The 23836-nt window shown below is 34.5% G+C and overlaps 1 protein-coding gene across 1 annotated transcript in view; it reads left to right on the plus strand.

The window, feature by feature from the left end:
* LRP1B (LDL receptor related protein 1B) overlaps positions 1-23836 on the plus strand; it is a 631173-nt gene that overhangs the window by 545386 nt on the left and 61951 nt on the right. The window contains exons 61-68 of the mRNA XM_071746448.1: positions 4681-4869; positions 5623-5771; positions 8792-8885; positions 10321-10437; positions 10594-10713; positions 12862-12981; positions 17928-18044; positions 23560-23666. Of these exons, the coding sequence (XP_071602549.1) occupies positions 4681-4869; positions 5623-5771; positions 8792-8885; positions 10321-10437; positions 10594-10713; positions 12862-12981; positions 17928-18044; positions 23560-23666 (1013 nt within the window). The remainder of the gene's footprint in view (positions 1-4680; positions 4870-5622; positions 5772-8791; positions 8886-10320; positions 10438-10593; positions 10714-12861; positions 12982-17927; positions 18045-23559; positions 23667-23836) is intronic.

A 23836-nucleotide genomic window follows, 5' to 3' on the forward strand; every position in this document is an offset into this window, starting at 1 on the left:
TCATCGTAGGCTAAGTATTTTTTCACCTTTTTCTGTGACCTTTGAGGATAAGGCTAGATTGCTGTGTGGGGTTTTTTTTCTGACACTATTGTTGGGGGATCTTAAATTACCTGTTACAAAATGTAACAGAAAATGCCACAGACCCAACAAATGCCTTGTCAGGATGGGTGGATCCTATATTGCCAAGAAATATTTGTGAATGGAATAGATTGCAGTAGGTATTTCCTAAGGACAAAAAGAACAATCTTAAGCTAATTATGAATGTGCTGTATGTTAAATCATACTATTGTTTGTTCAGTGCTGTGGAGAAAGTTTACATGGATTTTGGAGATTCTGATCTGAGTGTTAACACTTTGGGAACAAGTTGGGGTATTTTTTTTCTCTTCTTATGAAACTTAAAAGATTTTTAGGAAGCTAAAACAACTGCTACTTTTCACTTGTAACATTCCTCTGCCTTTCAGTAGAGAAATAGGCTTTTAGAATTGTCCAGGGAGGCCTAATAAGAACTTTGAAAACATGTGAACTAGGACAGAAATCTTGCAGTACTTGGAAGCTCTTCTTGGCACTGGAGGCAGCAATGACCTTGCTTATCTATTTGAAGTTCTCTGCTTTATTATATGAACTGTCCTTAGAGCTCAGCCAATTCAGCATTCACAAATGTTATGTGCACTATATGATTAAGCAAGCATTGAGGCACTAATCTGGCTAAGCACTAAGCTGGTTTATTTCTGTGAGCTTTAAGAAAAAAAAAAACAAAAAACAAACCAAATCAACATCCATTTAAGGATTTGTCAGACTCCAGAGCTGCCTTTGGGTCCCACTGCCCAAAGGAGATGGGAGTTTTGCAGTTCCCTGGGTATCTTTGTGCCTCATGCAGGTTTTCCTGTCCTTCAGAGCTCTTAAAACCCAGAGGTGCTTAACATTTCCTCTTTTCACTCTTTGAAGGTGTGGATTTTGTTATAATGAAACTATAAAAAGGGAATCTGATAGTCCAGTTTAGAACAAAGAACTCCAGCTCTGTTGAGTTCTTTGTTCTATGCTCTAAAAATCAAAGTTGAGCACTTTGTTGCTTCACCTTGCAGGAGCATGAAAATAAAGCAGTGAAAAAGTGTTGGACCTGAAATAAACTGAGTGCTCATAAGTTACCTTTTTAGCTGTAATGTAGTTAACAGAAAAAAACTTTTATATAGTGTCTCGATTTGAAAAAAAACCTTTTTATTCAGAACTGGCTGCTGTCTGTGCATTTACAGACTTTGACATTGGTGTATATATGCAAGATTTAAAGTGTCAACTATAAGAGGCTTTGGAGATTATAACCTTGTTCATATTTGGCACCTGCAACAAGAAAAAAAAATTGGTAATTTTAAGGACTTTGTAGGTACTTAAGAAAGTGGTCTCTGTAATTTTGAAAATTAAAGAACCTATGAAACTCATTGGCACGCTGAGTAATTCTACTTGAATACTGACTTGTATATATTTGAAAATAACTTAATCACTGCAGTGACAGAATGCTGCTCTGGGCTACTGTGGTGTAGCTGACATAAACTGCAAACCATGAAATTAAAAAAGCAATAAAACATGTTAAAGTGGGACAATAAAAGATTTCAGTCCTAGACTTAATCAACTGACTTTATAGGCAGAGATTTGAAAATGTACTTCTGTCTTCTCATGGCATCATGGTAAGTCGTTTGTGATAGCTTTAATACCACAGATATATTTGTGCCTTCATATGTTTAATTTTGTCCTTCTATTGTGATAGCAGTTTTGAGATTTATAACAATTTCTGTGTGAGTTTATTGTACTGAGATATTCAGTTTTCACTGTCTCAGTTACATTTTTTTACTTCATTTTTCCACATAATTGTAGGACTTGTATCTTCCATACTTGACCCAGCATAGATGTGTGATACATACTTTGTGTTTTCCAAAAGAAATATGTATGGATGCACATGTTGCTTTTAAAAATATCAGTAATATCATCCAGAAGTGATTTTTTTCTGTGAAACGTTATTTCAGTTATTGTGATTAATGTATTTATTATCTTAAAAGAATCTTTTTTTCTGTTCATTGAGTTTGGCCTATTTGGTATTTTAAACAAAGTATTCATTGAGTAAAATTAATAGTGATTATAAAATGTCTCATTTTTTTAAAAAACAGTGTCTTAATGAAACATACTTAAATTTTATTACATCTATCAAAATCACATGCTTTTCCACAAGCTTAATAGACATAATAAAATTTGTTAATTTAATTGTCTAAGTACTTCAAGTCATTTTCAAAAGGAGCAAGTATCAGGAGGAAGTACTGCACAGAAATAAAAAAATTAAAAAATTAAATGTATCTCGAATAGTTTACAAGTAAAAAACAGGAATAGATGTAAGGGAGTTGAAAAGATAACAGGATGGGCCAGTAGCTTCAGCATGAGAGGAGATAAAAAATTTTCAAGTTTTTTTTATTTTGTAGGTAAAATGCTATTTTCTTACTGTTATTCTTCTTGATGCAGATATATATATATATCTGTTTTCATTTGGTCAAGATGTCACTAGACTTTTTATTTTAGTTGAGCTTCAGATAATAATGAATTGCAAAATAATGTTGCCTTTTTTGTAAAATTTTAATACCAATGTAAAATTTTTAATGAGAATTCTTCATCTGAGAAAAAAAGATATTACTTATACTTTTGTATAAGTGTTTTGAGATATAAATTAGATTTCAGTTTACTTCAATCCAGTTTTTGAAGCTTTCGTGGAGGCTATAGGGTGACATTCTTATGAGAAATACTAAAAGGAAAAAAACAAACCTATTGCTTACATAGTTAATTCTGGAAAGTAATGCTAAGTGAGTGCAGTTCCCATGGCTGTGTGTTAAAATAGTACTGTTTAAATTCCCCATGAATTTGCTGAAGGAGATCTGACCCTCATGTTGGTGTAATTTAACTTTTTTATTGAACAGAATTTAACTTTTTTATTGAACAGAATATATTCCTTTCCTACTAGTGGATCCTCGGGTAGGTTTGATTCAGAGTTTCCAAGGAGGTGATGTAGGGGAAGCAGTGAGCACTAACAGGCCTTTAGTTTGAATTTGTAGAAAATAGTCCATTTTCACACTCCCTGGCAAAGAGAGGGAAGCAGTCAGTCTTTCTTTCCTTATATAAAGCTTTGATATATATTATTCATAAATCAATAGCTGTCACCACCTGAAATTTTTGAAAGCTTGAGACACCAATGTCCTCAAAGGCAAAGAATAAAGAGTGTGAAGGACTGGTTTGCTGTTCCATCAGAAAAGAGTTTTGTTTTCATTTTAGAGTTGATGCCAGCTCTAGATTTTATAAGCTATTACATGTCAACAGTTCTGACAGTCTTTGTAATATACCAAAAGTTAAAGTAAAGAAAAATAATATTCAGCTATGGTAGATCTCTCAAACAGTAATGTAAATCAGAATTAGCTGCCACTGAGTGCTTGTTTTCAGAAATTTCTCAGTCTTTACAGATAAATCAACTGGAATATAATACATCAAGTTTTATAGGCAGGTTAGAAGACTTTTATAAAATTTTATTATATTGTAACATTTTATTACAAATTGTATGTTTTATTGTCACTTTAGAAAATTTTAAGAAGTATTCGCATCTATTTATATACTTATTTTCTATGTGGTTTACATTACATATATTTTTATTTATTGATTGATTTGGACTATTTTATTTAACATGGACCATTCCTTGTTTCCTTGATTACTTTTTTCTTACAACTTTCTCTAAGTGCTATAGTACATATAACTTTTACAGCAATAAGCAGTTTCTGAAAAAATAAGTTTAAGTTAAATGTTACTTAATGAAAAGCTGACTTTAATGCAGAAGCCCATTGAAATTAGAAAGTTGCTCAGAACTAGTGGCAGGCTGAACCCAACCCTAATCTGTGAGTGTTTAAATCATTAACAGTTTCACCTTTTGAATTTTATCTGGGAATAATGGTAAATTCAGTTTTTTGAAACAGATGCATCAGTCATACTTCTTTTTAACAACATAAAAAAGAGAGTATGCTAAGAGTTTATAATATTTCTTACGTTATGTTTGATACCATAGGTTGGGTAGTTATTCAAACCCAAAAGTGTTTCTTTGACAGAGTATGCACGCGCACAGATCCAGATGAATTAATAATGAATGGATAACATGTATTTAATGCAAAACTTTTTTTTTTCCCCCCTGTATTGTCAGTATACTTTGCCAAAATAAAATACTTGTAATTGCTTTGAAGGGTGTTAAACACAGTGTATCTGGAAATATGCACTTAACATTTGGGATGTTTTCTAATAACTTTTACTCTCCTGAGACAGCAGACTCATATTGGCCTTCTGTAAGGAGTAGGTTAAGTGATATTTGTGTTATATACTGCTTTAAACTTAACATATCATTGGCTCAGAATCTGAAGGAGATTTTTGTTAGCTGAAATTCTTTCATTTCCTTTACACTGATGGGGCCAACTAATTCTAAGCAAGCAGAGCTCATACCCCATCCATCTTTCTCCTAACTGGTAATAAGGAACCCTCTAGGCTTGACATAATGTCATGACAGTTATTGGGAAGACATTATACAGCAGTCGTATCTGTCAGCTGGTGCAATATGGAATATTTTAACTGGCAGACTTCCAGGTGAATGTTAATCATGAGCATCTCTTCTTACAGTCCCTAATCAAGACATTCAGGGGGTGATTGCCCTAACATTGTTTGAAGACTACATCTACTGGACAGATGGGAAAACCAAATCACTCAGTCGTGCCCACAAAACCTCTGGATCAGACAGACTATCACTGATTAACTCCTGGCATACCATAACAGACATCCAGGTGTACCATTCTTACAGGCAGCCTGATGGTAATTGTTCTGTCTATGCTTTCCATGTAGCACACTGATGTATTTCACTTAGGAGCCAGTTGCTCATTTAATCAAAGCTTGTTAATCTGCCGTGATTTTTTTTTTATTTCTGTTTTGTTTCAAATTCCCATTTTAAAATACAAATCTGTGATTATGTTGTAAGTATATCTATTATAATTAAATAAATTAAGTGTATCTTGTTCATTTGGGTGCCTAAAAATTAACTCAGATACAGACTGGAAGTACAGAACTGTTCAGCTGCATTACCGGTTATAAAGATGGGAACAGTGTGTTATGAAAATATTTAACTATTTGAAAATTAAGAGAGTATTAATACACACAAATACTGTTAACTAAGAAACTTGTTGGACTGAGAGAGTGATAGAGAATGTAGGTGTCATAAGTATGTCTGATCTCATGTCCCTGTATTTGAGTTGTAGTTCAATGCCATTTGGCACTTGACCTAGATAAGATAATTTTTTTGTCTCATTATTTGAAAAAAAATTTTAAAGTGGGTTTTTTTCTTTGTCTCAGTCTTTCAATATTGGATCTACATCCATAGTAATAGCTAATTTTTGCATATGAAAGACTATCTTAAAAGCAAAAGGAAAAGTTTGCCTCATGGATTTTTGATTTGAGCTGTTCCACTGTAAGAATAGTTTGTGTGATACATTTTTCTTCCTCTATAAAGTTGAGACCCTGAAACATACTAAAGTGTTAGCCTCTGACATCCTTTTTATACTCTGTCCACAGTGTCTAAACATCTCTGCACAGTGAACAATGGTGGCTGCAGTCACTTGTGCCTCCTGGCCCCTAACAAGCTGTACACTTGTGCCTGTCCCACCAACTTTTACCTTGCTGCAGATAACAAGACCTGCTTATCAAACTGCACTGCCAGCCAGGTAAGTGCAAAGGTACCAGCAGGGAGGGCACGTGAGAATTATATTGACTCTACTTCCACCTCTTTTCAACCACTGAATCCTGGTGCCCATGAAATGTGGAAGCATCAGTCAAAGAAGCTGAAGACAAAGGAACTCATGGGTACATTTAAAGCATTTCATCTTCTAGGCTGTTAGGTGAAAATAGACTTGCAAATGCTTTTTTCCCAGAGATTGCAGAACTTGTTCCCTTTCAAATGTGGATGATTCTGGCAATCACTAGAAAAATACAGCTACTAAACCCATAAAAATTGCTTTGGAAAAAAACATTTATATAAAGTATGAAGCATAAGAATACAAATTGGGGATATTCATGCATGAACCACACATGAACTTTACATTAGTACAGGAAACTGACACTTAAAACAATCCAGGAATGACACTTAAAACAATTCCTCTGAAATGGAAATGGTAGAATATGCCATTAATTAACAGTTGCATCAGTTAAAACTTTGAGTTCTTTATGGGAGGGGGGTTTTGTAGTTCTTGAACTAAATATTTGGTTATTTTTTTAATTAAAGTATAAGGTAGTTTAAGTAGAACATACTGACTTTTTTAAAAGAACCACTTTAATTAAAGTCTTTGGAGTGTTCTACCCAATTAGTGGGGTGATGGCAGTAGTGCATATGGCTATTAAAGTCTTTCTAGTCCAGTTTTTTTAGCTGTCCAATTTTATGTGTGCTGATGACCTCTTCCAGTGTTCTACATCATGATGCATTTTGTCTGTACTCATTAAGGAAAAGGTTTTACTCTTAATTATTAGGGAAAAGTGATTGTCTTAATAAATGATGTACAGTTTCATTCCAGTAATACTGTTATTTAAGAAACCTTCCCACTGTCCTCCTCTGTTCCCTTAAGGTAGTATTTTGTGTGTGATTTTGCTTTATTCATCGAATCTTTTCTGTTTAAATTGTTTGCTTGTTGCTTCCCACTAAGTGATGTACAATAAGAAAGTGTAAAACACTTGTAAATGAGGAGTTTCTTACGTATTTTTTTCTCCCAGCTTTTCAAATTTGTTAGTTTAAAAAAACATCACTTTTTTTTCTTTTTTCTTTAAATTCTCTTTGGATGCTACTGGAAGCTTATTCCCTAGTGAATATATATGCTAACAGCTGATTGATTAGAACTGTCAATAATCATTAACTGTCAATAATCAATAATGCATTGGTAGTCTGAATTGAAGGATAGCATCACATCTTAGCTCCTCCAGTAGCAGTATTTTGTCAGTTTTGGATTCCATGGGAGGGAGAGAGAGTGGAGCTAAAAGGAAGCTTCTTTAGACAGTTACAACTTGAAATTGGTAATTAATAATTATCTTCCAATTTTGAAATCTATTTACTGTTTGATAGTTCATCAGTCTGTTGGCATCAGATGTAAAGATCAGTGGCAGAAATACATTTTGCTGAGCAAGATTTTCAGATGATACTGTACAATCTTTGCTGTTCCTATGGTGCTTTTGATGACACATTCACTGTTGACTATGTCTGAGGACAAGTGCCTACGTGGCTGGTTTTACACCTCTGTCTTTTGATGCTATTTTGGTGTGAAAAATTGTTTAGATATAAACAATAAAATATTGTATGTATAAAATCCATCAGATGCCGGAGCACTAAACCTCAAGTTGTTCTGTGACTCCCAAGTTCAGAAGGGAGTATAAGCATTTTCCTGCAGAGCATAACACCACCTAAGAATTGGTACCCACATCCAGGAGTTAACTTTGTAATGTCATTTTAACAGCCTGAAGTCCCTTGTGGTCAGCAGAGCATGGCTGGCCCCTCAAAATAGTTAAGCAGCCAGAAGGCTTAGTTAGCAAATAGAAAATAGTAAGATTGAGAATTGTCTGAGTGTTTGTTTCCTACATTTGGAAGCCTTCTGCTGGGCTACTCTGAGATGCAAAACTTTGTGGAACAGTTTGGCAGCTAGGAATAGGTCCCTTTCAAGCCCAGGATGTTATAAAGCATTTCCCTCCATGGAGTCCAAGAATGAGGTACCTCCAGCTGTAGGGTCAACTACATAGATGACTGTGAAACCCTACATTTTCTTGGCAGAAAAGATAAAACCAAGCTGATGCACCAAACTTAGTATAATTTTTAAATAGAGTTTTATTGAATGATCAATGATTTTTAAAGTGTCAAGAAATGAAAAAATATGCCTAGTCACAGAAAGTAAAAAGCCTTGGGCTTCCAGACCTGTTGATTTCTTTCCTTTCTGTTCTCTTACAGAGACCAGGGGGGGAAACATTTCTTAAAAGTTGCTGATAATCTATCTAAATCTTTCTCCCTACCATTAGCCATGTAAGCATTGTGACCTCTGATCTTAGGTGTAGCCCTAGAAGATTGAACTGAGTATTTATTACTCTTTTCTTTTGTTTGCATTCCTCTTTCTATCAGAACAGAGGTACAATGTTGCCTGAACTCAGAGTAAAGGCACTGCCAGGGTCTTACAAAGGATTTTTCTTTTTTTCACAAATATTTCATCCTTTTGAAAGGTTACAGGCCAGGCTTCTGGTTTTCTCATTTAATTCAGACAATACAAGGAATACTGTATACAAGCACAACACTGCATGTTAAGACCCTTTTCTGTAACTGTGGGTGGTTCTATTTAGCTGGAAAAAGGATATAAAGTCTGCATCAATAGCTTCCAATGACTGTTTAAGAATTGAAGTGGCTTTTATAAATAAGATTTTAAAGGATCAAATCATGTAGCAAATGCAATGAGTGGTTCATACCAGGGGCACTATGCATCAGAGTATCAATTATTGCTGAAACTACAATGATTCATATTGGTGGCAGTCTCAGTGCAAAACATCTCTGTAAAAAAGAAAAATTTGAAAATAAGTTTTATAACATTATGAGCCAGAGTTGATTAATGGTATGATGACTCAAGCCATGAATCAAGTTCTTCATAAACTGTACTATTCTCTTGAAAAAGAAAGAAGGAAATATTCGTAGCAAAGTTGGTTTTTTCCCCTCTTTCTTTTACAGTTCCGTTGCAAAACTGACAAATGTATTCCATTTTGGTGGAAATGTGACACTGTTGATGACTGTGGAGATGGCTCTGATGAGCCCGAGGAATGCCGTAAGTGGATTCTGAATTTGAAACTCCCTTTTGACAGTGGAGCCCAAATCAAGTGTAATGCTTCAGTGTAATATTTGGAAGGGGTCCATTTGTTTTTTGTTGTTTTGTTTTTGGTTTTTTTTTTTAAGATTCTGTTTGCAGCACTGTTTTCTTCTCCTTGGTCTCTGTCAGATTTACAAGGGGTGCTGAATTTTGTTTTTCAGCATGTAAAAGATTTTCCTTATCTATGTCTTAGGGTCTTCTAAGTCTTTGGGAATTAATATTTTCCATGCTTAAAACTTTTTATTTTAGTCTTAATTTCTGAGGTCACTCATTTACATATACAAAGAAAAAATTCTGCCAGATTATTTAGTTTATTTTTGCATATAACAGAAATGTGGAATTCTAATCTCATTTCTTGATGTTTCATTGCAATTAGATTTTTAGCTACGTGTTATTACTTAGTGCAATTTCCTGAAGGGCAGCCATGTTCCCCATGTGAATCTTAATAAGAATGTGTGCGTTTTTCACAATATTTGTTATATAAATACTTTGTTGGTTTGTAAGTACTGCCAAAGAGAAGTTTGGAAAGCTAAATTTCATCCTTCCAGTATGAATATTTTTTCATGCATCCTGGGTAACTTTGACACCTTATCCTGAAGGTGGTGCAGATATAGACATACTCCAAATAGTAGCTTACCAAAGTACTCACCTGTTGAATTGTAGACAACTGCAAGTCAGTTCTGATGATATTTTCATCATGTCAAAGGCTTGTTGCTGTGATACTGACTGACTGCAAGTTTACTTGTTAGAAAAGTCTCTTTCTATGGGACTGGATTTGTAAACAGAAATCAATCTCTGTTGATGATCCCGATCACTGAATATGTTAATAATATTATGTTAATCTATATAAGTCAGACAATTGTTTTGATTTTTGGTTTTTTTTCCTGCAGAGGTCTTTAAAGCAATTTTTACCACATGTAATCATACTACAAAAGATGGCATTTTAATCTACTCTGGATTAATAGAGAATATTACTCTAGAAGTGCATAACTGCTCGTTCACTCAGTTGGCAGTGGGTATGAGAAGGAACAGTGTTAGAACTTTCATGGGAAATGGAATTTGTGTGGCATAGTGAGTTTCTTTGATGCAGACTTGAGCTCAAGTGTGTAAATCCTAAATTGAAAGTCTGTGAGCTAATAGTAAGCATGAACCTTTAGAAGGTTGTACTCTCTCATTAGTAAGATTTAACAATAGTTACAAAATTAAAAATCATAGTCTTTAAAATTAATTTTGCATTTAGTGTTCATTTTAGTTACTAATACCTACTCAGACTGAGATTCTACAGGCAAATACAAAGGTTTGTAAGTTCTTTTGTCCATAGAGCAAGAACAGCAGTATTGACACTTTAACAGTTCCCCTGATAGTATTGATAAGCTGTGTTCTTTTTTTGCAGCTGAATTCAGATGTCAGCCAGGACGTTTTCAGTGTGGAACTGGACTTTGTGCCCTTCCAGCTTTTATCTGTGATGGAGAGAATGATTGTGGGGACAATTCTGATGAACTGAACTGTGGTAGGTGATTGTATATATATCATAGACTTCAGAGAGATGCTAAACTGATTTAAATGCCATGCTTTAAATTTCAAAGGGAACTCATTTATATTTTTAAATCATTATAACTTGCACTATTAATCTTTTAATTTGATATTTTATTTTTTTAACTCACAGACACACATGTGTGCCTGTCAGGCCAGTTCAAGTGCACAAAGAATCAGAAGTGTATCCCAATAAATCTGAGATGCAATGGACAGGATGACTGTGGTGATGAAGAAGATGAAAGAGACTGTCGTAAGTTTTGTTCAGAGAATTTCACTCTCATAATTGTAGCTGGTCTTAAACAGGAAACCAAAGCAAAATACTGTAAGCCCCCTTTTTGTAAAATAATTTAAAGAACATGTGAAACAGGTAATTCATGGGCTGGCTCAATGTACAGTGCTTTATCTACAAGAGAATAAACTGAAATGCCATTTATTAACTTCAAGTTTTAAAGTCATTGCAAAGAAGAGGGGGTGTAAACAATTAATTTCAAGCATTTAATTGGGTTTCTGACTTAGGCCGAAACATCCATTTTACTCTTAACCACCTCACAAATTACTCATCTTCTTGAGGCTTTCATCTGTCATGCCTTGCAGCAACATATTTCAGTGGAAAAAGATATTTTTCTTTGTCTTTTATTGCAAAAGATGGAGATCCTTTCTCTGTGGACTTTTTTACTTTTTCTGTTCCCTTTCCTCTGGGAACTTTATTAATTTGCCTGTGTAATTTGATTTTCATTTACTCAGCTTACATCTTACTTAAATTCATTCCCACTCCTGGAGACAAGTAGAGAAAATATTTTCAGGTTTAGAATCAAAATTTATTTAAGAACTTGTGTCTTTGATCATTTTTTGATTAAAATAATGGTGCTGTCTTGAAATGCTTCACTATCCTTCACTCAATTCATTAATTAGATCTACTGCTGATCTAAGATATTTATTCCTGTTTTCTGAATTAGCTTTCTTAAAGTTTTTATTATGCTGCCTTTCTGCAAAGATGTCCAAAGGAAGGCTTGCTAAGGACTTAAAGGTTTTGTTATTGGTCCTGTTTAATGGTTGACTTCCAAACAGCTCAATAGAGCTGTTGTAGCTGCTAACAGACAGTATTATATATTTCTTTAAAAATTAAGTGGGCCCAGGTAAAGTCCTGTGGAAAATAAGGGAGATCTGCACACGGAATATGTCAAGTTCCCAGAACTTTGAGTTGTAGCTGACAGAAGTGAAATAAAATCAGAGCAGCAGAGTCTGTGGGAGAGATAAAGTCAGGATCAGTGATGATGGAGTTGAAAAATTCCAGGGGCTTAGTGTGGATGGGATGGGTCTGTGTGACATAAAGAAAGCTTCTGACTTGTCTGAAACTCAGCCATCAACCTGCCTGCACAGACCCTGTGGAGAGTAAAGGAGGTTACTGATACACATATTTTATTTATGTTCTGTCTTACCAAGACTTTATTAGCTTCTCTCTTAAGAAATGTAAGTGTGCTAGTTTTAATAAAACCTCATTTGTGGCTTCTGAAAACTCTTTAGTTTGGGAATTTGGGGATATGACAAATAGGGGAGGTTTAAGTAGGAACCGGGCTCCTATCACGAGACAGATGAGATTATCTGTTTTGTTCTAATTTCACTGGAGGAAGATTTGTGGAATACAGACCTTTTTTACAGCTCTGCCACTGTTGATTTTCTTTTTTTTTTTTTTTTTTTTTAATATTTCAAGTGACCTTGAAAAGGTCACATTCAATACTTAAGACTTTCTGTATGTAAAATGGAGGTAATTACTCTGTTTTTAAAGCACTTTGAAATCCCCTGGTGAGGTGTCTTAGCTGAAAATCAGTGTTATTTTTTATAAGTATAGCTAGCAGCATAGCCAAGTTAAATGCTTTTTAATTCCAGCACTGTAAATTTATATATTGAAACGTGATAGTGAAAGAAATATTACACCAAGTTTTAACAAACCAAGAATTTTTCATCTTCCCAAACCCAAGAAACAAGAGTGATCATGTCAAGGAGCAAATTGCTTTTCATCAGGTATAGGACAGTTTGTTAAAACTCTTATGGAGTTCCCTAGGTAAAAGTGGGAAAACATTCATATGGAAAAACATTATCAGAGAACAGATCATACTGGTTTTCAACTATGTTCAATTTAGTTTAGGACAATTTGATGCTGCTTGTGCATGAGCTTTTCTCTAAAAAAAATCCTTACATGTCTGATCACAAATAGCTTGCTTACAGGCCAATACAGAATACAAAATAATAAAAAATTTAAACCTGAATGCTGCTTTCTTACAAATGTTTCTTAACAAATAGTAAAGATACTGCATTTCTGAAAAAAGCAACTTTTTTTTTTTTTTTTTTTAATATTAGCAGAAATTTGTAATTTTAATGTGGAATCCTTTTATTACAGCTGAAAACAGTTGTTCTCCAGACCATTTCCAGTGTAAAACAACAAAACACTGCATTTCCAAATTGTGGGTATGTGATGAAGACCCAGATTGTGCTGATGGGTCTGATGAAGCAAACTGTGGTGAGTATCCCAGTGGTTTTGAATATATTATTCTAGCTTGATGTTGTTGAAAAAAATAGCAAAAGGAACTGATAAACTGATTTTTTTATTATTGTTGTTGTTATTATTATTATTATTGTTATTATTCATAAGCATTTAAAACTACCAATGTCTGTGATTTTTTTCCCCCTCAAAGAAAAAAAATATCTTGGACAAGGTGACCTTTAGAGGTCTCTTCTAACCCAAATTATTATATGATTCTATGATTTTACTAAGACAGTATTCATAGAAAGCTGAAAATATCTAAGCAGTTTTTGCATTGTGAGGGGGTTTGGAGCTGCTCTTCATCATTACTTGGAAAAAACCCCACACCATAGCAGTAGTATTTGTTCATAGTCTTTCATTACATTGTTGGGAAGTACTGAATCAGCTATTTATGAAATAAAATAATAAATACAATATTCCACCAGGGAAAATGTATTACAGATAACCAAAGTCAAAATAAGTGGGTCAGTATCAATGGACAAATCTTTGGACATGAATGTCCGTTCAAAAGCTGCACTCACCAAGTGCACAAAAAGTTGTGGGAGCTTGAAGACCAGTTTATAAAGGAAAAGGTTGAAAAATGTTCTGATATGGAAGAGAAGAGGGCACATAATTGTACAGAACATTCAAAGATGACCATTATTCATCAATAAACATTTGATGGAACACGTGAGTCTGGAGAAGTTTATGCTACCACTGGGTCAAAAGTACTGGGACTACAGGCTGCAATAAAGAACAAAGCACTGAAAGATACAAATTTCCCTGGATATGTTTCAAACCATCGACACAAGCACATGTATGAAAATCTTTGAGCTGGTAAATATGTCTAGGAGATTGGATTCTTCCTCAACTCTGAAAAGGCAAGACTATCATTTGAATTGCCAAAAGGGGAAACTCGTTAATCATGGCAAATGGAGAGAAGTTCCTGTCCACAAAGCATTTGATTTGAAAAAACAGTGAATGCAAATTACAAAATCCAAATTACTCAAAGAATTATATAGGATAGAGGTGTAACATGTGCAATCCCAAATAGTTTATGCTGTTTGGTATTTAAGACTCTGCCTTTTATTCTGTCCCTGGCAGTGACTAGAAAGCCAGTGTCTAGGGAAGAACAGGTGAGCAAAGCAGATCTGTAATGGAACATCCCTGGGATTCTCTTCCAGCCTCTAACACCTTGGGGCTCAGCTATTTTGAGTCAAATATACACAAAAACCCTCGATGGAATTTGGTTCTCTTTAACCTCTTAAAGCTCTCCGAACTGCACTAACAAGACTTTCCACAGTTTAATTACACCTTCCCTGAAAAGACACCTCTGATTTTTATTTTAAATCTGTTCACTGTATACAATGCTTTTGCTTTTTGTGTTGAAGAAGGCAGGAAAATGTATCTGTTCCCAGTCCCTGTGCCACTGGCAGCTATGTACACTCAGAACAGCTAAGATTTGACAAGAACAGGATGGTTTTAATTACATTTTAAAGTTTTCTGTAATTTTAGCATTTGCAGCATGTTTACATGACCTTAGTATAGCAATAGCTTGAACACAATTTGGTCTTCTGCATTGGTGGTTTATTTTTTTTTTTAATTTAAAGATGCTTATTTTTATGAACCAGATTTGATAGAATTAAATTATAAAGCTGCAAGCAAAGTAGCATAAAGATTTGCATATGTTGGTGCTAGTAGTAACTTGTTAGCATTTATAGTTCATTTCTGAAATGCTTACAATGCAAAACTTGTAAAAAGGATAATCTCTTTTTTTGCTCAAGTGCTCCATAGTCGTGTATTTTCCTTAGTCAACATTTGCTACTGTGTGCTATCAGAGATATATTGAGTAAATTTTAGTCTGAATGCATGTAATCTTCTGTGGTTAATTGCAGGCTCAGACAATTAAAGCAGAATTAGGAAATGTGTGCTTATTAATGAGTGTCTGGTGCTTTCCAAAGTAGTTAGAGTTAGTTCATGCATTCTGTCCAGGCAAGTGAAAAAGCCATTCAACTCTGGTAAGCCTTGCTCACAACTTAAATGCTAAGTTAAATACTTAAACTTAAATACTACTTAAATACATCATCACTAAAGGCCCTGTTTGAGTTAGAATCTGAATAAAGCTATGTGTGGTCTTGGGAAGTGATTATAATCTGCTTTAAAGGTTATGTGTATTTTGGGTCTTTTATTAGCATAGTGCGTCAGCAGCAGAAAGAATGCTTTCTGCTTCCTTGCTTTTTTAGTATTAATTTTAGCCTAGAGTCAAAGCAGGCTTTTTTTAATGATGAAAAATATATTCCTTGAGGTGTTTGAAGGATGCATTATATAAACTTAAACTTCCTTCACGAGGCTGATAATTTCTTGTATCCAGCATCAGTGTCAGCCTACCAAGCTCTAGAACAGCTGGTTGAACCTCATTCAAAAGGGTTCAAGACTTGTTTTGGATTCCATCCCTCTCAGGCTTTCACACACAAACACAGAAATGCACAAACATGCACATCTAGGGAGTTAAAATCTCCAAATGTCAATGTAATGAAGTTAGTGGAAAAGTGGTGGTTTACTTCATAGGGATTGATATTTGCATCATTATGTTTTAGGAGGGTGCCTATGTAGTATTTTGGGGTTTGGTTTGGTTTTCCATGTAAGCCTTCATCTTTCCTTTGTGCTAATTTAGAATTGCTTCTAAAATACAATCTTAGTTCAGTGTGCACAGAATATGAACCCCAATCCACCAGCAGCCACCTCAGGCACTCACACATATATCTGAAAGGAGCCCTTTGCCTCTTGCAGTAGGCTACTGACTTTTCATAATAATATGAAGAGAAAAATATGAAAATAGTCATCAGTACTCACTATTTTGTCTTTGTTTTCTTCCTCTTTGAACTTTCACATTTAAGGACATCCCCAGTTCAGCAAAATGGAAAGATATTAAGTGTTGAGGACAGCAATGACAAAATGTGGGCTTTTTTTATAATTCAAAAAGTAAGGTCTTGCACTATTTCCTTTGAGTCAGGTAAACAATTTGAAACCAGGCATTTGTTGCACACTTTTCCCGATTCTTCCTCTTTTTATATCTTAATTCTAGTAGCCTGGTTTTCCTCAGGAAGGTTTTCCTCAGGACTACTTAACATGAAGAAGGAAACACAGAGAAGAAATTTTGTTATGTTAAACATGGTGAATTGTCAGCTGCTCTGAGAGAGCAGTCAATCCAACTGAAAAATAAAGCTTTCATATTTGTGAAGAAGAGAGAGAGCCTTACAAAATATTTTGTTAATATTGAAGTGGTTATTGTAAGGTTAGACTACACATGGATAAATTAGAGGAACAAGTACAAGTGTACAGAGACAATGTCAGAAAATGGATTTAGCAATGAGAAATAGATAATTCTTTATGAAGAATAAGAAAAGATATATTGCATGTTCTCTTCATCCTAGGACATAGCTAAAATGAAGGGATTTAGTCTCTGGCTTCTGTGTATTACTGATCAGATCTTGGTATTTCTATTGAATGTGGAAAGATAAATAAAATACAGTCTGTCATCAGACTTCAGGACTCGTGTGAGCAGATACGTTAACTTGAGATTGTAGACTTTGCTAGAAGCACTTTAATAAATATTTCTGATTTGAAGCTTTGTTGTTTCCAAAGATACAGAACAAAAATACAAGTGCCTTATTTTCAGGGAGAGGGATGTTTTTATGTTTTGTAATGTTAAATATTTAAGTTCTTGCTTAAGTTCTTAAGTCACAGTAAGGGAAGAGAATAAGGAACAAATGCAAAAGGCAGTAGCAGTGCTGTATTTACCAGTTGGTTTTTTTTTTGAGTGTATGTACTAAGTTACAGCACCATTTACTTCTGCCTTGATATTCAAATGTGGGTTTTTTTTACCACTCTGGTTCCAGAACCACACTTAAAACAAGACAGGAAAAGCAGCAGCTTAGGCTGGAGCATCAGATCTAATTCATGGTTCTTTCAGTTTCACAGACAGAAAAAGCAGGTTAATTTAAGATTGGGTTTCAATCCTGCAGCCTGTCCATTTTTAGAACTCAGCAAGGTGTCATAATAGCAGTATGAAGTCTGAACTGATATGCTATGAAAGAGCATAATGGAAATTTTAAGAGGTTCTATTGAAATGTCATCAGAGTGACATGTAATTTTAAATATGTTTTTACAAAGCCTGCTTTTTTTTTTTTTTTTTTTCCAAAGAAAATGTCACTGATTTTAAATTTGCTTCATTTCATCTCAGTCCTTAGAACCTGAAAGAATTACTCCAGAAATACAAAATATAAATAAAAAATGGAGGCAGCTCCTTCCTGTTGGAGGAGCTCATGGTGTTCATGCATCTCCAAGAGGATGCTCTTACAGTGCTGCTTTGTTAGCAGGGAAGCTCATGGAAAATATCCTGTGTGAAGAAAATCAGTGTCAGTTCAGCATTATGAGCTTTATAATGTTTTATTTTGTAGAAATTCCTAATCCAGAACATCAGAAGGTGAAAATATAAATCAAAATGCAATGTTTTCTGTCAGGTGTGATTAGTCTTAAATCTCTATATGGAATTATAAGTTCTGAGAACTTGCATATTCTCAAATGTTCTTATACTTCACTATGATCTGATTTTTGTAAAGCAATCTTACAGATAAATCCAATGAGAAGTCCATTCAGTTTTGGAAATTCAGTGTAATAATGCCCTCTCTTTAAACTGGATTGTGACTCCTTATGAATTTAATCTTTTTTACAGTATTTACAGGCCATAATTTAATTTTATCATCAAATTTATGAGCATATCTGAAGAAGTAGAATGTTAAAGAATATAGTATGAGAAATTATTTCTGAAAGTAAAATTTAACTATGATTGCTCTTTGTTACATGGATCCAGGAATGTCATGTCAGTGTTTATTTGCAGTCAATGTCTGGAATGATGTACATGATGTTCATCTTAATTACAGATAAAAAAACCTGTGGGCCTCATGAGTTCCAGTGCAAAAACAACAACTGTATTCCAGATCACTGGAGATGTGACAGCCAAAATGATTGTGGTGATAATTCTGATGAAGAAAACTGTAGTAAGTAACTTTTACCTAAGTACCTGTTATAACGAGTGGAGTCCATTTAGCAAAATATCAGAAGAAACTTTTTAATTGTGGTAACATGGCACATGTATGTTTTTATACAATGCCACCTGATCTGTTGAAAATCAATTGACCAGAACTCAAAATGTTCCTTGCTGAAATTCTCCAGTTTTGCTCATTAGCATAAAGAGCTGTAATTAGCTATGCAGCAATGCCTGACCTATGACTTCTCAATTAATTAAAAAATGAGATTACAGTTAGTTTACTTCTGTCAGTAAGTTGCATTTCTTACCTCTAGATAAGAATCAGAAAAAACTGCTCAGTGATCAAGTGAAAAACCTGTAACAATCAAGTTTGAGCACACACTGTCTGCCCATCACATTCATATATTCCTGGAATGATTTGTAGCATAAGTCCTTTTCTGTAATACTTTGTCACATTAAGAAGATGATGATGTTCTTCTCAGTTACCCTCGTTCTCTTCTAGCCATGAGGAACTGGAATGCCAGCCTAATCTCTGTGATACCACTTCCAGTAAATTATTTTTGATCTGGTTCTAAAGAAAAAATGACAAACTCTTAATGGTTTTGTCTCCTATTCATTGTCTCTGTAATATATTTAAAGAGGGAAATTCCACAAATAGTTCTTAAGTGCCTTCTCTCATTTGAGAGTTTCTGTGGGTTTTTTCTTTTGTACTTAGAGGTTCAAGAAATTAGTATCTTTTTTTTGTGTAAATAATCTGAAATGCATATACCTGACTGAGTATCATGAATGTATATCTAGTATCAAGGTAATAACCTAGAAAGTGTAAAAAATTGGGCATTCTGATGCTGAGTCTGTGCTGTCTGCCCCTTTCTCCAGTTGGAGACGTGGTGTCCACAGGTACAGGATGTCTGAAGCTCATTCTGCTTAAAATTAAAGTGGATTTGTCTGCCTTTAATCACTATGGACATTTGAAAATGTTGTGAGTTTATATGCAGGTGTTTCATCTGAAGGGGAAAGTGTCATGTGGCTGTGTCACTCAGAAATATTTATTATTATACCTCACGAGGGGGTTAAGTTGCAAAAGCTTTCTTAACTTTGTTTTCATTAGGAATGGATTAGTAGTGCTAGTGAGATTTTTATTTTTGGTTATATTAAAGTACCAAGAAATTTTTTTTTGTTGTCTTATTATCATCTGAAAATCAAGAAAGAGACAGAGTTTTGGTATGGTGGTGTTCATCTCCATTATGCTTTTTAAAATCTCCTGCAATTTGAAAATTAAAAAAAAACTAAACAGATACCATAAACCATTGTTGCTGTTAGTAAAATAAGTAACAGGCATTTTTTGAAATCTGACGTGTGTGAAGTGGGGCTTATTTGTCACCCACTGTTTATAATTTTCTTTCTTAAAGTTTAGAATCATCATAGTACAAGAAAAAAGTTCAAATAATGAGAGACATAACAAGAGAGCAATCATCTATTATTTTTTTTTTTACTATTATGTTTTTCACTTGCTATCTTTTTGTTCAAATCAGTTAATTAATGTATATATTCAGTTCTTGGTTGTTCTCTTGACTTAGAGATAAGGAAATCTGAATTAGTGAGTTCCCAGTCACAGCCAGTGCATCAAACTAAAGGCTGGAACTGGTGAATTGACATTTATGTTAGCTCAATTTTCCATTTTCTTTTGCTTGTCCAATGCATTCTTCACTTCCAACTGTTGAATCCCATATTTTGATGTTTAAATGAAATACAGTAGGCTGACACAGCTGTACAATTCAAAGTAGTGGAAGAGCTGGGCAAGTACAAAATGCTGTTCAGTTGTTTGAAATAGATGTATAAAGTTCTTTATACCCTGGCAAGCCACTTTATTCTACAAGTGTAATGAAACAACCGTGGATGAAATTAGAAATTCAAAAGCATTTGACAAAATGTATTACATTGCACATTATAAGTTTTTCATAACATACATGAATATACAAAGGGCTTGTCAGGCAACTCTATCAGAAAATGAGTTGTTTCCCAGGAATGCAGAATGAACTCATTGAAATGATAGAAATTCAGCTCTGGTATTTTACATTTCTCTGTAGAGTTTCTTTGCATGTACACACAGCATCCTGGTGAAGTTACCAGAAGGGAAACAGAATGCATGTTAAAAGAACACCACATAGCAGTGGGAAAAATTATTAATGGTCTCATGCAAATAGCTGTGCCTCTTATGACTTCATTATCTTAACTCTGTTTATCTTAGTCTATTGTTCTTTAATGATATTTGCATCCTCCCAGATATGTAAGAGTTATTAAGAAGGCTATGGGATCATGCTGAGTTAGCACTAAGCAAAATAGAATGCTTTTTCACTCTTCTCAGTTCTCATCTTTTTGGAGGGGAGACTAGGAAAAGATTTATTTTCTCTTCCAGTGAACTTCCAAAAAAGAAAAAATCCATAGTAACGACTTATTCCTTCTGAAAAGAAGGCACCAGTAATATTTTATTGAATGTAATTAAAGAACATATAATACACTGTAAACTTTGAAGCAAAGCAAATTTAATAATGCTGTAAAAAGACATTAATTCAGTCAGTCTAAAACTATTGCTGTGGTAGAGAATCTTCTCAATGTTGTTTTGTTGCTCCTTCCAGTTGTCAAGAAAACAGATTATTTAATTTTGTCCAGGAATAAGTTTGTATCCCACTAGAACTAGCAATTAGCTAATGTTCATGTGAAAATGTTTTAGACCAGCATTTTGAAACAATCTAAACTGGACTATCTGAAATTGTCATCTTGAGTACATTTTGAGTGGACAGTGCTGTAAATTCGTATTCTTTATATTCCTTAAGGCTGCACTGACTTGGTGCAAGTCAAACAATGGGTAGTGTCTGTTTTCTAAATGTTCTGTGCTAGTGCTAGACAAGGGCTACTTTAGAATGAAAAATTATGTGTACCAAAGGTTTCTTCTTTTATGTACACTGTGTTATGCCTGGATTAACATAGAACTTTGTTTTGGTGAAGTACAATTCAAAGTTATTGAAAAATAATACATAAGGAAAATCTGCTTTCAGTGCCACATTAAATACAGGGGGGAAAAACCACCCCTGGCCACCTTAATTATCTTTTCTTTAGGGGCATTTATTCTGCAGGCTGGTCCATGTTTCTGTTTTCAGCAGTGTTGTACTGGAGAATGGGTGGGTTTGGTTTTTCCTCCTCTTCCGTTTTGTCCTGTTTTTTTGGCTGGGTTAGAATTAATTTTCTTCAGTGGTGCTGAGTGTTGGATTTCTGCCCACACCAGTGTTGGTGACACACTGAGGTGTTGTTGGTCAGTGCCATGGCCTTTTCTGCTTCCCAGTCTGTCCCAGCAGTGAGTGGGCTGGGGGTGCACAAGAAGCTGGGAGGGGACACGGCAGGGACAGGTGACCCCAACTGAGCAAAGGTATATTCTATATGGTGTCACACTCAGCAATTAAAAAAATGGAAAAAGAGGAAGGAGGGGGAGGAATGTTCAGAGTTTAACCATTTATTTTCCCAAGACAGGTACAGGTGATGAAACTGCTTTCCTGGAGGCACTTAGAAGCAGCCTACTGGTTGGAAGTAGTGAATGAATTATTTGGCTTTCCTTTTGTGCATACAGCTTTTGTTTTACCTATTAAAATGTCCTGAACTCAAGCCAAAAGTTTTTGCACTTCCACCCCCCTGTGCAGCTGTGTGGGGGTCAGCTGCCCTCCAGGGTTAACCCAGGACATCAAGATGATGGTGGTTCCATGTTGTTATGTGGATACTCTTGACTTGTCTTGTTGGAATCTTCCAGCTCCAAAACAACCATTAGTAGTAGATGAACTGATTCATCACAAGAAAGTATGGCCTAGATCTGTCCCCTAATTCCTTTCTATCTTTGTGATCTGCAGACAGATGCTGGGATGAATCAAGGGCTCCTTGTACACTTTGAACTCATTTTGGTTGAGGTGCTCCTCTCAGTGTTTGTATTGCTGATACTTGGTTTTCTACATGGAAGTCCCACTCTTCCTATTATACAAATCAGTTTCTGTAGAAGTTTGCTTTCTAATAGCTGTTACAAGACAAAGGAATCTCACAAGAAGCAAACATTTGTACAGTTTGAACTTTAGAATCTATTCTAAGTAAAGTATTGCATTTTTTTCCCCCCTTAGACTTGTGAATCACTACATCAGTGTCCTAAAAATCTTTTCAATTCATGACCTAGTGCAATAGCTGTGCCTATTAAATGCAAAATAGAAGCCAAAATGTGAAATAATTTAAAAAGTTTCTCATTAGATCCTTTTCTTGCTGCCATTTATGCTGATGACAAATGTCTGTTGGCACTACAGATTATTTTTAGACTTCAAACATGAAGGAAGTTGATCATCTAATGTGCTGGGATTCAGATAAAATTCTTTCTAATAATCAAAAAATGCTGTTCTGAGGAAAGAGAGTTTTATGTGAAGCAGAAGCTGAATGATGCTTTCCTTCTTTGGTTATAAAGAAGTCTATTAATACTCATTCCTTTCATTTACAGTCTGAGCACTGATGGGAAAGTACTCTTCCGTGTTCATATGTAAATCACAGAGATGGATTCCAGCAGAAGAAGAAATATTTCTTGCAAACAGAGAACTGAGGAGTTAGCCCATTGTGAACATTCTTCTAGAATCAAATCTCAGTTTATAAATAATTCATTAGCAGTACAGAAAATGTATTTGCTTATATTTTGCAAATTAGTATAGAAACATGACAAATGCTTATTTGCGGGTGAATGACTTTTCCCACAAATTATTTCCTTCACATGATTTCTCATATCTTGAACTTCCTAATCCTGGCCTGTTGACTACAGAAAGAATCAAATGTCAGTGATTTACTAACATTTATAGAACGAGGTTTTGCTTTGAAAAAAATCATTAGCATATGTATAATCAAGGAATACACTTAAAAGCTAACATTTGATTTGTTGTTCCTTGAAATTTTTGTCAACTCTTCCCCTTTGTTGTGTCCACCTTTTAAAATGACTTCAGACTTTTTGTTTCTTTTTTTGTATGTTTTGTGGGCAAACTTCCCCATTTATCATGAAATATCCCTCTTAAATTCCAGTCTTTACTGTCTCCTGTTCATCTGTGAGCTCTTTAGATTCTTTATGTCAAAAATCTTATTTCTTTTTTCCCTAAGATATCCTTGTCCTTATCTTTTTTTTTTTTTTTTTTTTTCCTTTCTCAGATGGTAGGAAGTACAAAATGAATTTCAAGTCTGTATTCATTATTTAAAATAAATATTACAGTCAGGCTCATGTTATTATCCAAAGAAATTTTGTAGAACTGAAATGGAAATATTTTTTTACTATCTTTTTATATGAATATTTAGTTATAAACTGTAATGAAACAAAATCTTACAGAGAACAAGTCTTTATAATTTGCAATTTAGTGGGTTTGGTTTTGTTATAGTCTTTCATTGTTCAATTGGGGAATTATATATATAAAAAAAAATTTATGGAAATGCTAATAAACATAGGGTTGTTACTTCTCTTTATTTAGAGCCTCAAACATGCACTTTGAAAGACTTCCTTTGTGCAAATGGAGACTGTGTTTCAGCAAGATTCTGGTGTGATGGGGACTATGACTGTGCAGATGGCTCAGATGAGGTAGGCTTTTTCCAGGAAAATATATCTTTAGAAACTGATTAGTATATAGTGCCCAAGAATAGGTTCCCATATATGAATATGTTAAAAAACAGCAATAAAAATTCTACACATGAATCGCTGTATGCAAACGTCTTTACTAAATTAAAACTCAACATGTTGATAGAGATATC

Source organism: Heliangelus exortis, chromosome 6, assembly GCF_036169615.1.
Source record: "Heliangelus exortis chromosome 6, bHelExo1.hap1, whole genome shotgun sequence".
Classification (NCBI taxonomy): domain Eukaryota; kingdom Metazoa; phylum Chordata; class Aves; order Apodiformes; family Trochilidae; genus Heliangelus; species Heliangelus exortis.